The sequence below is a fragment of the Typopeltis vanoorti genome, chromosome 11, assembly GCF_054136105.1.
Source record: "Typopeltis vanoorti isolate ZY-2024b chromosome 11, IOZ_Tvanoo_1.0, whole genome shotgun sequence".
Classification (NCBI taxonomy): domain Eukaryota; kingdom Metazoa; phylum Arthropoda; class Arachnida; order Uropygi; family Thelyphonidae; genus Typopeltis; species Typopeltis vanoorti.
The window spans coordinates 123,738,587-123,755,722 of record NC_143559.1 but is presented as its reverse complement, the minus strand read 5'-3'; the positions used below and the strand labels follow the sequence as shown (position 1 = coordinate 123,755,722).

The 17,136-nt window shown below is 36.7% G+C and overlaps 1 protein-coding gene across 1 annotated transcript in view; it reads left to right on the top strand.

The window, feature by feature from the left end:
* The window catches only part of Nf1 (neurofibromin 1), a 1,119,557-nt gene that overhangs the window by 442,961 nt on the left and 659,460 nt on the right, over positions 1-17,136 (top strand). The window contains exon 24 of the mRNA XM_090400295.1: positions 6,128-6,267. Within this exon, the coding sequence (XP_090256421.1) occupies positions 6,128-6,267 (140 nt within the window). The remainder of the gene's footprint in view (positions 1-6,127; positions 6,268-17,136) is intronic.

The window sequence follows — 17,136 nt, the reverse complement described above, 5'->3', positions numbered from 1 at the left end:
TCACATTTCCTCTCTCTCTTAACTCATGTTCACACATTACATTAGTTTGCTGTTCTGCAGTCTCTTATGTGGGAATGATATATTATATAAACTATACCAAACTGTAAACTCAAGAAGTATGTTCAGAAGAAATCACTCAGAATGCTTAAAATAATTAGCAAGCATTAGGTAAAGAAATTCCCATAATAGTTATTCTTTGCTGATAAAACTTATCGAGTGAAATGGTCAGAATGAATGAATGACATCAACAAATAGTTGATGTTTGCAGAGCACAAATCTGGCTTAAATAAATGAGTAGTTTACACTGATCACATTTTGGTAAAGAGAATTAGACTTCCACTGACATAATTATTATTATTATTCCGGGCAACTCCAAGGAGTTGACAGACTCATTGAGGGATGCCCTAACATCATGTCAAGAACAACTATTCGACATTCACACAGTATCTATCATACCTTGCCTTGAACTCATTCACGGTTGTAGCACCCACACCAGACTCTGGCAGATTATTCCACTCATTCACCACTCTCCAAGTAAAAAACCTAGCTCTAACACCCGTATCAACCACATTCTTGCCCAGCTTCCATGCATGGCCCCTAGTCCTCCCACCACCAGTCCTATTTTCAAAAATATCTTCTGGATTAATCTTATAGAAACCCTTCAGTAATTTGAATGTCTAAATCATATCACCCCTCTTCTGCCTATAGACCAATTTCTGTAACCCACAAATCTTCAACCTATTCTCATAAGGTTCATTCCACAGACCTGCCACCATCTTGGTCACTCATCTCTGGATCCTCTCCACTTCCTCCCGATCACGAAAAAACCCTGGTGCCCATAACTGGGCACAGTAGTCCAGTGGGGTCTTATCAAGACTCGATACAGAGGAACAACAACTTGTTTGTCTCTGCTTGTTAACGTATTTTTCAGTAACCAAGTGATTTGATGAGCTGATTTAGCCACTCTTGCAATGTGCCCCCCTAAACTTCAACTCTCTATCCACCAACACTCCCAAATCCCTGGCCTCATCAATCTCCTGGAGTACGGTTCCACCAATGTGATATACTGTTGCTGTTCTTTTCACCCCAAAGTGCATAACCTTACACTTTGCCAAATTAAATTGACATCCATTTTTCCTAGCTCAGTCCTCCAAACTATCCAAATCATCCTGTAAAATTTTGACATCCCATGCACTCACAATTGCTCTACCCAACTTTGCATCATCAGCAAACAAGTGAACACTTCCTCTCAGATCCTTACCTATATCATTGATGAACAAATTGCAAAGCAGTGGTCCAAGAACAGAGCCCTGTGGCACACCACTAGTCACAAGCTGTCTTTTAGACTCCACTCCTGAATAAACCACTCTCTGGTATCTCTCCATCAACCACCCTCCTATCCATCTCACCAACCCTATATCCATCCCTATCTGCTCCAGTTTACTGATTAGGGTTCCATGTGGTATCCTGTCAAAGGCCTTGGTAAGGTCCAGTAGAATCACTGTAACCCCATTACCCTTATCCAGTTCAGCCGTCACTGTGTTATAAAACGTGAGCAGTTTACTGAGGCATGATCTACTCTTCACAAAACCATGTTGTCCCCCATACAATATCCCATTTTCATCTATCCAATCCTATATTCTCTGCTTGACTAATTTCTCTAAGTCCTTGACAATGATTCCTGATATGCTAATCGGTCGGTAATTTACAACAGCAGTCTTGGAACCACCTTTATGCAGTGGAACTATTTTCCCCTCTTTCCACCCCTTCGAGACTAACCCAGATCCGAGACTCAAATTAAACAAAATGGTCAAGCGTACTCACAATTCTTTTGCCGCTTCTTGTATGACACGAGCTGGTATGCCATCCAATCCCACAGATGTATTGACATTGAGGTTATGCAATAGATTACTCACCTCCACTTCATTCACCACAATTCCCATATAATCTACTGGTTCATTCGTTTCTGCAATGTCACCACCTGGATGATATATTCTTGCAAAGTGCTCACTCAGTAACTCAACTATATCAGCTGATTCAGTTACCTCCCTACCATCGGAATTCTTTAAAATCATTTTGCCATATACATTTTTCCTTTTATTTGCAACATATCGAAAAAACTGTTTAGGATTCTCTTTAGCCTGCATGGCCAATGTTCTTTCGTAATCCTTTTTTGCTTTTCTTACCACACTCGTTACCCTTCTGGCCTGCGCTTTATACCGTTCATGTGCCTGCCAGTCACCTTTCTCCTTAAATTCCCTCCATAGTTGTTTCTTTTTTTGCAGCTCAAGCTTAATGGTGTTATTCATCCATTTAACCCCTACTTGATTTATTATTCGGACTCTAGGTATACAGTCAGCCATTGCTTCATGCAAACACTTCTTAACTGCCTCCCATGCACTATCAACTTCTAGTCCTTGCAGTTGTACATGCCATGGCACTGAACCAATCAAACTCCTAAGCTTATCATACTTTCCAGCCGGATAATTCTACATGTACCCTGTCTTAATTGTAAATTCCACACCTTTTGCCACCACCCAAGTCAAGACCCTATGATTACTCTCACCATTTGGTGGCAATGTGGTCATATTTGTTACAGCCAAATCCTCAGATGTAATTACTAGGTCAAGCACTCTCTAACCCCTGGTATTTTCCATTACATGCTGTCGCAGATAGTTATCCCTTAATAACCCTGCATATTAAAAACCTATAAGCGTGCTGGATAAGGAATAATTACTGAATCATCTAATTATAAATTTTATAATGATTAGCTAAATCGATCGTTATGTCAAAATGGGCAAGTCATCGTTTACTAATCTAAAATTTTCAAAATCTATAGTGTTCTTAACAGAGGAATTATATATGAAGGCAGAGAACAAGTTGGATAGCTTCTTAGACAGTTTATAATTGGACCAGTTAATGCAGTAAACTACATGTCTTAGAGGAATGCCTAGCTTATGGATTGTAGCCTGGTGGGATAGCCATTAAAAATTCTTAACTTTATTATCTAGTCTCTCTCTCTCTCTCTCTCTCTCTTTCTAAGAAGAAAGGAGGTGGTGGATTGAGTGGTGGAGACAGAGTTGTAGAGTAGGTTCCCTCCCTTGATGAGTCTTTGGACTCCCTGAAGGTATCATATAATAATAATGTAAGAGAAAAACGTGTGGAATTGTGTAATTTGTGATGTTATGCTTTTGTCACCATAGATGGGCTTAAGTCTCCTAGTCAAGAGTTAATAATAAAATTAAGTATCATAGAAAAATAGAAAAATTTTAACACTTAATTGATGTATTTGCACTTCCATTGTTTATAGTGGATATATTTTATTTTGGCTAAAAGTTTATCAGAAACATGTTTCCAGTGAGCATTATATTATTCCTGATTGTCGTAACTCTTTCATTTTTGCTGAACTAATGATTAAACTTATCTGATTGTTGGCTAGCAAAACCAATTAAGCAACCTCTTTATTAATAATAATAATAGTTCATTTAAGAAAAAGAAATTATTCTTGTGTAATTATTTAATGTGTTATCCCCCCCCTTTTTTTTTAAAAAAAAAAAAACATTTTAAATGCTGAAATATTACAAAACTACAAGTGCGCTGGATAAGAATTAAATACTGACTAGTCTACTTATAATCTTTAATCTGATTTAAACACTGTTTGCTGATGGCAGATTTGCTTCCTTCCACTGCATCAAAGCTGTGTTACTAATTAAGCAACCTCTCTTTATTAATAATAATAAAAGTAATTTAAGAAACATAAATTATTCTTGCATAATTATTTGATCAGAGTTTGATATCGATGTTTTATTCCCTTTTTTTTTAAAAGCATTTTAATGGTCGAAGTATTAAAAACCTATAAGTGTGCTGGATAAGGAATAATTACTGAATCATCTAATTATAAATTTTATAATTTATAATTATATATTATATAAATTATATATTATATTTTATAAATTATATTATATAATTATAAATTATTTAATCTAATTATAATCTGATTTAATAAATAAATAATTATTTTTCATAATGAAAGCACAGTGTTTATTAGATAGCGTTTCTATAAAAATTTTCTTGGAGTGTTAGTAATGTTAGTGAAGTTCAGGGGCCATGTAGTAAAGATTGCAAATGCAACTCAAAAGATAATTGCAATGCTGAAATGAACATTCACATGTAGAGATAAGGATGCCATTTACGTCTTTATAAGGCATTGATAAGACCTCACTTACATTATTGTGGTCTGGTCTCCTGGTTTCTATTGTGATTCTGATATATAGTGGGGAGAGTGCAAAGGAGAGTTAAAAATGATATCAAGATTGTGGAATACTGATTATGAAGACAGATTGAGAATTTGTAGACTGCAGACACTAGCAAACAGGAGAAAGAGGGGGTGGTGATATGATTGAAACTTACAAACTTCTGAAAGGGCTATACAGAATTTCAGTAGATGGAATTTTTCATTTTATGGAGAGTGGGGAAAGGATCAAGGGCATCCTTGGAAGCTGAGAATAAATGCCCCTGAGAAAGGGGTGAGGGCTAGATTTTTCTTTCATCGGAGGTGGTGCGTGATTGGAATGGATTGCCATTGGATGTTGTGAGTGCAAGCAGTATGAATGAATTCAAGAATAAGTATGATAGCTGGTGCGTGTAGCTTTTGTGGCCTCCCTCGATGAGTCCCTGACTCCTTGTAGGTCTCTCAATAATAATAAAACTACTATACATTTATGTGAAATTACTGATTTACATTTATCATAATCACACTTACTACCTCTGAAAAATAGTGATGAAAGAGCAGATCCACTCTCCATTTCCAGTTCCTTAAAATATTGAAGTTATGCAATTGCTTTGCATAGAACTGTAATAATTTTCTTCTACAGTTGACAAGGTGACTGAGTGGTTAAAGCAATGGACTGCTAATCCATTGTGGTTTCTCCACATGGATTTGAATTCCATCCTTGTCATTTGTGGACACCGTGATTCTACGGGGATGAAGAAGTAGCAGAGAAAGATTGTAGCAGGTTATCTATGTACTCTATGAAAATAGGTTGACAGTCTTTAGTCTTCAAAAACTAGCTGATAGGCAGAAAAGAGGAGACACGATAGAAACATATAAGTTATTAAAGTGGTTTTACAGGATTAATACTGAAGACTTTTTCGGTACAAGGCAGGAAGGGAACAAGGGGTCACTAGTGGAAATTGTGTAAGAGTATAATTCGCAAGGTGTTAGGACTAGATTTTTTGCTTGGAGGGTGTTGAATGGATGTCATCAGTGAATGAGTTTAAGGAGAGATATGATAGGTATTGTGCAAATATTGGATCTCCAGTGATGAGTCTTCTAACTCCATGAAGATGACTGTATAATAATAATAATAAATGGGGAGAAGTAACAGAAAAATGAGAGGAGAGTCATTGAATTATTGGAACTGGAATATGCATATTGGGATATGTTTAGAATGTTGACTACTACCCAAGCCTCTACCAATAAATGTGTAATTTCGCTGCTTGAAAAATATCGGAATGGTTATTGCTTGTTACCAGAGTAAGACTGCATTTACTTTTACGTAGAAATTAGTTTCTTATTATTATTAAATTTCGTTTTGCAACTAGGAAAGGAGGTATTAATACAATTAGGAATAATGTGCTGGTTATCAAAAGAATTTAGTGATCAGTATATCACAGCATGATTTTTTTTCTTTTTTTCCAACAGTCATAAATGTGCGTGTGTGTTGTTTGTTAATTCACTAAGTAAAGGTTCCAGAATAATATGCTAGGACATTGTGCTCAGGTCTGGTCTCCTGGTTTCTGTTGTGATTCTCATATAGTGGAGAGAGTGTTAAAAAATGATATTGGGATTGTGGAATACTGATTATGAAGACAGATGGAAAATTTGTAGACTGTAGACACTAGCAAATAGGAAAATACACTACACTACATGTATCCAAAGAATACATGTATCCTTTCAATACATGTAGTATGGAGGTAGTCTTTTCTAGAGATAAGTTAGCAGTCAAAAAAGATTTTGATAAATTAGAAAAAACTGATTTGGCCAAAATTCATAAACTTATTTTAAATATTGCTTTGATAGTTTTGAAACAAAATTTAAAATTTTAGAATATTGTAAACTTTTTAGGTAGTTGTGATGGAACAGAATACACAATTTATTGAGCACATTATCTTCATCTTAAAGAGTGTATTGGAGAATAAAGTAGATCATACAGCAGAACATCTCAGTGTTACTACCATAGAGGGGATGATGCTTGCTATTGTCAGGTGAGTGTAAAAATATTTGAGTTACACTTTTAGTTATCTGTGAACATAAAAAAAATTTTGTAGTTATTCTTCTAATCTTAAAGTTGCCTTATTTTCTATTTAAATTGAGGTGTTTGCTTTAATTTTTTTTATAGTTTAATTAATTGCAAAAATAAAAAAGAGAGGGTATATTATTATCTAAGATAAAACCAATGTCTCAGTAATCATCTCTAGGAGAGTTTTTGTTGCTTAATACAGCTATAATCACTAAGATCTGATGTTCATTTGAAATTTGACAATAATAATAAATACTGATTGTAAAAAGAATGTCTTATTTATATTTGCTTCTGTACAGGATAATATTTTGTATGGATAAATTGGGTCTCCCAAGATAAGTCTTTGGACTCCGTACAATAATAATAGTAATTTTACTCAATTTCATCGTGTGTAAAATGTTCAGCAAAAAGGGTTGTCAGACCAGGCTTTAGCATAATTACACCAGCCATTTTTTAATATATACATTTTGAGAAAAATTAAAATAGCATGCATATTGATGTCTTTATACATTCTTGCATGAGCTAATAGATAAAAAGAATTCTTAGCACAGTGGAGGTTTTCCAGTTTTGTGTGAGACTTGAAATTGGGATTTAAATTGTTTTTACTACCGTTTCTGAGGTACCCGGGTATGTTAAGGTTAGTATGCATGTATAGGAAGGATAGGAAGCTTAATTGAAAAATTGAAAAGCACATGCAAGAATCACACAAAACAGACAACCAGACCCCTCACTGTATGGCATATATCTTGAAATATATGCCATACAGTGAGGGGTTCCCTGGCAATGGTAATTCGTTCCACAAAATCCACTGTATATTGAAACCAACAAAGCACTGATTTCCTATCATTCTTTCCAAACTCTTAATATGCAATCTCAACAGCGCACAAAATAGACATTTCCCTGCATGTTGTACTTAATTTTTATAGTACAACATAAAATATGCAACTATATGCAAGTAAAGTTGGTTTTTAATTAAAATTATTTATTAAATATATAAAAAATATCTTTAAAAAAAACAATAAATTAGCATTAACCTTTGATTCAAAGTGCAGAGCTTATGAAATCATTGGTGGCTTAATTGTGTGTTGGTGGGTATTCTTAACTTGCACTTTAAGAGCAGATGGTTATTAATTTCAGTAAATTTAATTCATTACTATCATCATCATCATTAAATTCCTGATATATACCCTCAAGGGATGTACAGGATATGATAGCACTATATGAAAAATTACATCATTACTAACTCCCTATCTACAATTTTCCTCCAAATCAGTCGGTTACCTGTCAAGCCTCTAACATTATCAGATCTTAATTAAGTTAAGGGGATAATAAAAAAGCCCTCATTATTTTAAAGCCCGATATGAAACTCTGAGATCGAAATCTAAGAGTTTCATGCCGAAGAACTATCAGCGAGTCCAAGTGTAAGTCAACACCTGAGTGGTACGACACTAGGCGACTAGGAGCAAAGGTGGAGCAAGCTCCCTTACTATCCTTAATATTTTCTCATAATGTAAAATGCAGCTCCAAGGAGATGTATTACTGTTTTACATTATGAGGAGAGGTCACTACCCAGACTGGTTTCAACCTTTATTGAGGTCTCATCAGTGAGTAGGTAGATCTAGATAATACCAAGGTTTAAGTGAACCGAACTTACATATACCCCTACTAACGAATTGCCAGACCGGTGTACCCATATATATATATGGGTACATCAGTGAGTAGGTCTACTTACTCACTGATGAGACCTCAATAAAGGTGAAACCTGTCTGGGTAGTGACCTCTCCTCATAATGTAAAACAGTAATACATCTCCTCTGAGCTGTGTTTTACATTATGAGAAAATATTAAGGATAGTTTATGGAGCTTGCTCCACCTTTGCTCCGAGTTGCCCTAGTGTTGTACCACCCAGGTGTTGACTTACGCTTGGACTCGTCGATAGTTCTTCGGCATGAAACTCTTAGATTTCGATCTCCGAATTTCGTATCCGGCTTTAAAATAATGAGGGATTTATCATCCCCTTAACTTGATTTATGCTGCCGGAAAAATAGCCTCTTGGCTCTTTATCATTATTAGATCTTATATTTCTCTCTTCTAAGGCACTTTTTACTGTATCAATCCACCTATATCTTGGTCTTCCTATGGGTCTTTTTCCTACCAACTTGGCAGAGAACACTTTTTGCTAATCTTTCCTCTCATTTTTTAAGTGACGATACCACCTGAGATTAGCTCTTCTAACGCATTCCTGGATGCTGACAGTGTCAAGTTCTTTCCCTAACATCGTCGTTTTTAATATGATATTGCCATTGATGCCATCTGTTCAGGTCAATAATCTTTCTCAGGACTCTCATATCTGTGGCCTCTAGTCTTTGGTCAAGCGTTTTACTTCTGACGCAGCTCTCAGATCAATAAGTTAAAATTGGCTTGAATACTGTCTTGTATACAGCTAATCTTGTATTTTGGCTAATTTCTCTCTTATTCTATATATATTTATTCAGGTGACTTCCTACCATACCAGCTTTGTTGATTCTGTTGCCTATTTCTTTATTTAATTTACCATCTTCACTAAAAAATCGTGCCTAAGTAGCTGAAATGTTTGACTTGTTCTATATGTTCTTCATTCACAATGCAGTTGATATTTTCAACTGCATTATGAGTGGATAACATATAGAACAAGTCAAACATTTTTTCAGATGTTTCTGAAATATAACATATAGAACATATAGATAACATATAGAACAAGTCAAACATTTTTTCAGATGTTTCTGCCTATTTTCATTGTCTTTGTCTTTTTAATGCTGACCTTCATACCATATCTATTACAACAGTTATTCACTTTAGTCAGAGAATCTTGCAGACTTGTAGCGGATTTATTTAGAAGTATAACATCATCCGCATAAAGCAAAGAGCTGAGATTAATGTCTCCAATTTTGTTATCAGGTTAATTACCACTTTCCTTCATAATGTGATCCATATAGATAATGAATAACAGAGGGGATAATGTACATCCTTGTCTGGCACCAGATTTAACATTAAACCACCTTCCTGTACTTCCTTTATTTCCAACTGCTGACTTACAACTCAAATACAGACTAAATATTGCTTGATATAATGCCCCATTGACACCATATAACTAATGTTTCAAATAGCTTCTTTCTTGGCACCTTGTCATATGCCTTTTCCAGATCTACAAAACTTAAATAGAGATTTTTGCTATATTCCCATGATTTTGCAACTATCTGTCATAAAGCGAAAATCTGATCCTGACAGCCTCTATTTGGCCTGAATCCAGCTTGTTCTTCACCAAGCTTCTCTTCCACAATCCTTCTCAACCATTTCTCAAGTATACTTGCATATATCTTACCAAGAACACTCAGTAGAGAAATACCTCTGTAATTCTCACATTCAGTTTTATTTCCCTTTTTATATATGGGTACTATAAGAGCGCTACTAGAATCATCTGGAATTCGTCCCTCTGTCTAGGCCTTCTGAACTATTGTTTGTTTTCATACATTTAATGTTTCATGGTATTCTAGAAATCCTCTCCCTTATCCAACTCTTTTCGAAAATAGTTAGAAGTACCCACAAACACAGTAATTTATCTATCCTTGACCCCTCTGCCACTATAATCTAACCGAAGGAGCGACCACCTTCCGGTGGTCGCTCCTTCGGTTGGTTATGAGTGCAAAACTCAGCAGACAAAGAGTCTGTCTCGGGCTGGAGTCAAGCTTCTTTGAATGCAAAATCCGGAATTAACTCCCTTTCAGAATTAAGAAAAATTTATTTGATAATGCTGCGCCATCTTATTTCCTATACAAGAGTGTTGTTATATACACTATACTATATTTCCTATACTGTGTGTTAACTCCTTGTTATGGAGTTAACACACAGATTACTTTATGTTTCTAGAATCTGGCAAACAGGAATCCCAATTACAAATCCTTAACAAACTTATTCTACATGCAGTCGTATCCAATCCCCTGCATTTAAATTCGTACAGGTTCTGATTTTAGTGAGTGGTGCATTGATTTTAGAGATCAGGCAACTTTATAAGGTAAAGAAAACATGAATGTTTATTCATTCTTTAGCTTGATATACATATATCAAAAGTTCACTTAACTAAACTGAATTGCACTTGCACGTAACAATGATTAACTATACAAAATAGAACTATAATCAATACATCACATTATGAGACAATATCAGAATTCAGTTGCCCTACTTCTGCTCTTACAACACAATTAAGCAAGCGATTATCTCATTCATGTAAGGGTAACAGACAATGGCATACCTCAACAATTCAATGTCAAACTCTACTACTGTGCACTTTTAGATTTACAGTAATTTATCAATAAGTTAAGTACAAGAGTCCTGTTACTAATTATCAAGTCTATCACATAATATATCAGCACTTTTCTACACTTCAGCTTAGTTCAGAATATAATGGAACTAGAAAGATTTTACATTACCGACCATCTGGTTCGTGTTGGTATCTCCTCCCGATCAGTCCTTTGTGTGCATGTGGCTTGTTACCTCATTCTACAGCCTGTTGTGTTCGGATATCACCCTCTAGTGACTACATTCACGAATCATCGTCTTGCTGAAGTGGGCGAGACTGCTCTACCTGGACAGGTCCTCGTGATTTGGCATTAAGCTTCGGTTCTTGCTGATTGTCTAGCTGTACCATAGATATGCCTAGACTAGACTGCTGCCTGGTCGCTTAGCCGATGCTGACCATCATCCTTCCCAACCACTCGTGCCACTTCTACCAGAACCCGAAAGCCAAAAGGAGATGAAGAAAAAAAAGAGCCTCGAGCCCCGCTCCGCTAAACTTCTTATACCTCCACGTTTCTGCTCTCTCCCTACGTCACTGATTCCGCTCAGAACCTAAGTCCCTTGCACTTGGCACTACCTTCTCCTCGATATGTTCTCCACGTGGATATCTCACATGTACCTCGGACCTCGCAACTGCCTCAGGGTTATGTCTTTAAGCCGATTATTTCAATGTGAACTTAGATCTAACCTTTCCTGTTCTAATATAATTCTGACAAAAATCCAATTCCTTTCAGTTATACATAGGACAGTCAACAATATAGCAAAACAGAGGAATTCACAAAACAACGGACAAATACGTTATTTACAATTTCCTTTATATCTATATACAAGTACTTCCTTAGGAGAATTTATTTGAATCCTAGTTAAATCCTGAATGAAATGTTTTATGACAATTTAAACCTTTCATTCAAGATTTAACACTATGCAGTGCAGCCACTGTAACACTTTTATTACTCCATACTTGAGCATTTCTGGTCGAATATCATCTACTCCTGCTGTCTTTCCACATTTCAGGCTTTTGATGGCTTTTTCTACTGCAAGTAAAGATATGTATTCCTGACTACATGCCTGGTCAGTGTTTTTTACCACTGTGCTGTCATTACTGCTTGTTCCATTTAGCAATTTTTTGAAGTAATTACTCTATACTTCAAGTTTATCTTTTTTTCCTGTTCTTATGTCACCTTTATCATCTCTAATTCCTTTTACAGCACTCTTTCTTCCATTTCTGAGCTTATTCAACAACCTACAGAATATCTTGCCACTTCTTGATATTTATTTTCTATGTTCTTGCCAAAGTCCTTCCATGACTTTTGTTTAGTCAGTTTTACACAGTGTTCAGCTTTCTTACATTTGCTTCTGTATTCTCTAAGAGCACAAGCTGACTTATTTGCCCAGGAACTTTGGATATCGTTATTATTTTTATTTGACACCTCCAGCGAGTCCAAATACTCATCGAGGGAGGGCACCTGCTCTACAGCTGTCTCCACCACTCTGTCCACCAACTCTGCAACCACACCAATGCCACCTATAGCCGACCACCGCAACTACTATTTCCACAGACAATCACAAGCATCCATACCCATGTCGGGATTCGAACCCGCAGCCCTTTAGCTGGAGAGCGGATATTCTAACCACTTGGCCAGCCAGGCTGGCATATGCTTTCTTCTTTTCTTTAACTTCCTGTGTACACCATGGAGTTCTGATTTTTCTATCCTTGCAGACAACCTCACCACATGCCTTTCTGTCTGAATCAATCAGTGTTTTCTTCAGGGCTTGCACTAAATCTCCAAGGTTTGGTTCCTGTTCTCAAACTCTTTCATTTTTTCTTCAATCATTTTTGTGTATTTTAGTCTGCAGTTCACATTTAAGAGCTGCTCAACTTTTATTTGCTTTAAAACTTTCTTACATGTTCTTCTTTTCAGTATGAAATTCAATTTTATCCTGCTCAAGACTAAATAGTGATCACTTACAATTTCAAAACCTCTGTACATTCTAGTGTCAGCACCAAGGAGAAAATATCACCAACAACAGTTACATAGTCAATGAGACTTTGTTTGGTGAGAAGAGGCAAGAGAACTTGACTCTTCTCTCTATGTGAATTTGTGCACATTTTTATGGTGGAACATGGAGTTAGTAATAACCAGTCTATGTAATGAACAGAAATCCAACAGATATTAGCCATTATTATTAGCTTTGCGCTTTTCTTCAAATTTTCCCAAAATATTTTTGTATGTCTGACAATTATTTCCTACTCTCTTATTTAGATCTCCAACAAGGACCAGTTTTTTCCTTTTTCATTGTGTCAGTTGTTTTCTGTAAAGCTTCAAGAAATTCCTCCACTTCTACCTTAGTAGAACCTTCTGTGGGACCATAGGCACAAATAAGTCTTATTGTCCAGTTCCCCATTCTCATATTTGCCCACATCACTCTACTTGAGACTGCCTCCCATTCAAGAATATTATCCTCGTATTTAGTGTTGATTACTATGGCTACAACTTCTTTTCCTTAATTGTCATTTCCTGAATATAACATTTTGTATTTATTGCTCAGAAAGATCTCATCAGTTTTTGCATTTTTTACGTCAGTGACCCCTATGTTGTCGATCTGGTTCTTATCCAATTCCTCAGGTAGCTCCATTTCTTTGCTATTCAGGCTTCTTATGTTGATGGTACTGATCTTGAACTCTTGTGATGGGTGGGTTGTTCCAGTAGCTGACTTTTCACTGCTTGCCCTGGTTCCCTAGCGAAAACAACGGGTGCCTTGTTTAACTGAGCGACACCTAACCCGCATGAAATTCTTTATTGTTGTACCATCATTTTTTAAATTTTGGTTTAAGCCAATAAGAATACAGTTTGGTCAGCTAAATCCCAAATTGCCAGCCCATCCTCATTTGTTCAGTATCCAGGTAGATATCTAACAGGGTGCACCATGAGAAAATGAGGATTGAACATTAGATCAGAAGCCCTGATTCATTCTCCGCATTCCTTTAATTCATTACTAATGAATAATTTATGAATGAATAACGGTAACATATAATTCATTACTATAAATTCAAAAATAACTAACTATAAGGAGTGGGGGGCTATATACAGTGTTGGGCAGATGAGGGTAATGTTATCTGTGAGAATAAACATAGATTTGTTTTGGGGCTGATTTGTTTTCATGCCTGCTGGGGTGTCACCTGGTTAAACAAGGCCCCCGTTGTTTTCACCAGGAAACCAGGGCAAACAGCGAAAAGTCAGCTACTGGATCAAATCTGAAAGCACACCTGACTCAACATCACCAGGGTTAAAGATCAGTACTATCAACTTAAGAAGCCTGAATGGCAAAGAAATGGAGCTAGCTGAGGAATTAGATAAGTACCAGATCGACATAATAGGGGTGACTGAAACAAAAAAGACAAAAACTGGTGAGATCTTTCTGAGCAATAAATACAAAATATTATATTCAGGAAATGACAATCAAGGACAAGAAGTTGTAGCCATAGTATTCAACACAAAATTCGAGGCTAATCTTCTTAAAGGGCAGGCAGTCTCAAGTAGAGTGATGTAGGCAAATATGAGAATGGGAAATTGGACAATGAGACTTATTTGTGCCTCTGGTCCCACAGAAAGGTTCTACTAAGGTAGAAGTGGAGGAATTTTTTGAGGCTTTAGAGAAAGGAACTGACACATTGAAAAAGGAAAAGTTGGTTTTCCTTTTTTCAATAAATTGCAGAGTAGGAAATGATTGTGAGACATACAAAAATATTTTGGGAAAATTTGGAGAAAAGAGCAAAGCTAATAATAATGGCAAATACCTGTTGGATTTCTGCTCAGGACATGGACTGGTTATTACTAACCATGTTCCAACATAAAAATATGCACAAATTCACATGGAGAGAAGAGCAATAAAGGCTAGGAATAAGAAAAGTCTCATTGACTGTGTTATTGTTGATAGTGATGTTTTCTTCCTGGTGCAGGACACCAGAGTGTACAGAGGATTTGAAATTGGAAGTGATCACTATTTAGTCTTGAGCAGAATAAAATTGAATTTCATATTGAAAAGAATAACATGTAAGAAAGTTTTAACACGAATAAAAGTTCAGAGCTCTCAGATCTGAACTGGATCAGGACTAAAATACACAAAGATTATTGAAGAAAAAATGAATGAGTTCGAGAACAGGAACCAAACCTTGGAGATTCAGTGGCAACCCTTGAAGAAAACACTGATTGATTCTGCCAGAGAGGCATGTGGTGAGGTTGTCTGCAAGGATAAAAAAAAAATCAGAACTTTGTGGTGGACACAGGAAGTAAAGAGGCAGTGAAGGAAAAGAAGAAAGCATATCAAAAGTTCCTGGCAAATAAGTCAGCTTGTGCTCTTAGAGAATACAGAAACAAATGTAAGAAAGCTAAACACTGTGTAAAACTAGCTAAACAAAAGTCATGGGAGGACTTGGGCAAGAACATAGAAAATAAATATCAAGAAGTTTGTAAGATATTCATATCTTACAACCTTCTTGATATTTATTTGATTAAGATGCTTAGAAATGGAGGAAAGAGTGCTGTGAAAGGAGTTAGAGATGATAAACGTGACATGGAAACGGGGGGGGAAAAGATATCCTTGAAGTATGGTATAATTACTATGAAAAATTGCTAAATGAAACACGCAGTGATAGCACAATGGTAAAAAACACTGACCAGGCATGCAATCAGGAATACATATCCATACTTGAAGTAGAAAAAGCCATCAAAGACTTGAAATGTGGAAAGGCAGCAGGAGTAGATGATATTCGACCAGAAATGCTGAAGTATTATTATTATTATTATTATTATTTCGGGCGACTCCATGAGTCCTTAGACTCATCGAGGGAGGCCCTAAACATCATGTCCACACAACTATGCAGTTACATTCTCACAGAGTCTATCATACCTTGCCTTGAACTCGTTCACCGTCATATCACCCACAACAGACTCTGGCAGCTTATTCCACTCATTTACCACTCTAAAAGTAAAGAACCCAGCTCTAACACCCCTGCTAACCACACTCTTGCCCAGCTTCCATAGGTGTCCCCTAGTTCTCCCACCACCAGTCCTGATCTCGAAAATATCCTCTGAATTAATCCTATAGAATCCCTTTAGCAATTTGAATGTCTCAATCATATCTCCCCTCCTCCGCCTAGCAACTAGTTTCTGCAACCCACAAATATTCTACCTGTTCTCATATCATCTTAGTCACTCGCCTCTGGATCCTCTCCACCTCCTCCCCATGAAGAAGGAACCGAGGTGACCAAATCTGGGCACAGTAATCAAGATGAAGTCTTATCAAGGCTCGGTACAGAGGTACAATAGCTTGCTTGTCTCCGCTCGTCAAGGTATTTTTCAACAACCAAGTGAGTTGATGAGCTGATTTAGCTACTTTTGCAGTGTGCCCCCTAAACATCATCTCCTTATCCACCAACACTCCCAAGTCCCTGGCCTCATCAATCTCTTGGAGTACAGTTCCACCAATGTGGTATACTGCTGCTAATCTTTTCACCCCAAAATGCATAACCTTACATTTTGTCACATTAAATTGACATCCATTCTCCTTAGCCCAGAACTCCAATCTATCTAAGTCATCCTGCAAGACTTTGACATCTTCTGCATTCACTATTGCCCTACCCAACTTTGCATCATCAGCGATCAAATGAATTGTTCAACTTAGATCCTTCGCTATATCGTTAATGAACAGATTAAACAGCAGTGGTCCAAGAACAGAACCCTACGGCACACCACTAGTCACAGGCCGTCTTTTGGACTCTACTCCTGAATAAACTACTCTTTGATATCTCTCCATCAACCAACCCTATATCCATTCCCATATGTTGTAGTTTACGGATTAGTATTCCATGTGGTATCCTGTTAAACGCCTTTGCCAGGTCCAGCAGTATCACTGTAAATCCATTTCCCTTATCCAGTTCAGCCGTCACCTTGTTAAAAAGTATGTTGGTATAAAAGTATTACAGTGGCTGCACTGCATAGTTCAGAAAGCCTGGTAGAGGGACGGATTCCTGATGATTGTAGTAGAGCTCTCTCATAGTACCCATATATAAAAATGGAAATCAAACTGAATGTGAAAATTACAGAGGCATTTCATTACCGAGTGTTCCTGGTAAGATATGTGCAAGTATACTTGAGAAACAGATGAGAACGATTGTGGAAGAATAGCTTGGTGAAGAACAAACAGCATTCAGGCCAATTAGAGGCTGTCAGGATCAGATTTTCACTTTACGACAGATAGTTGAGAAAGCATGGGAATATAACAAATATCTATATTTAACTTTTGTCGATCTGGAAAAGGCATATGATAAGGTGCCAAGAGAGAAGCTATTCAATGTGCTATGGTTATATAGTGTCAGTGGGGCATTATATCAAGCAATACTTAGTCTGTATTTCAGTTGTAAGTCAGCAGTTAGAAATGAAAGAAGTACAGGAAGATGGTTTAATGTTAAATCTGGTGTGAGATGAGGATGTACATTATCC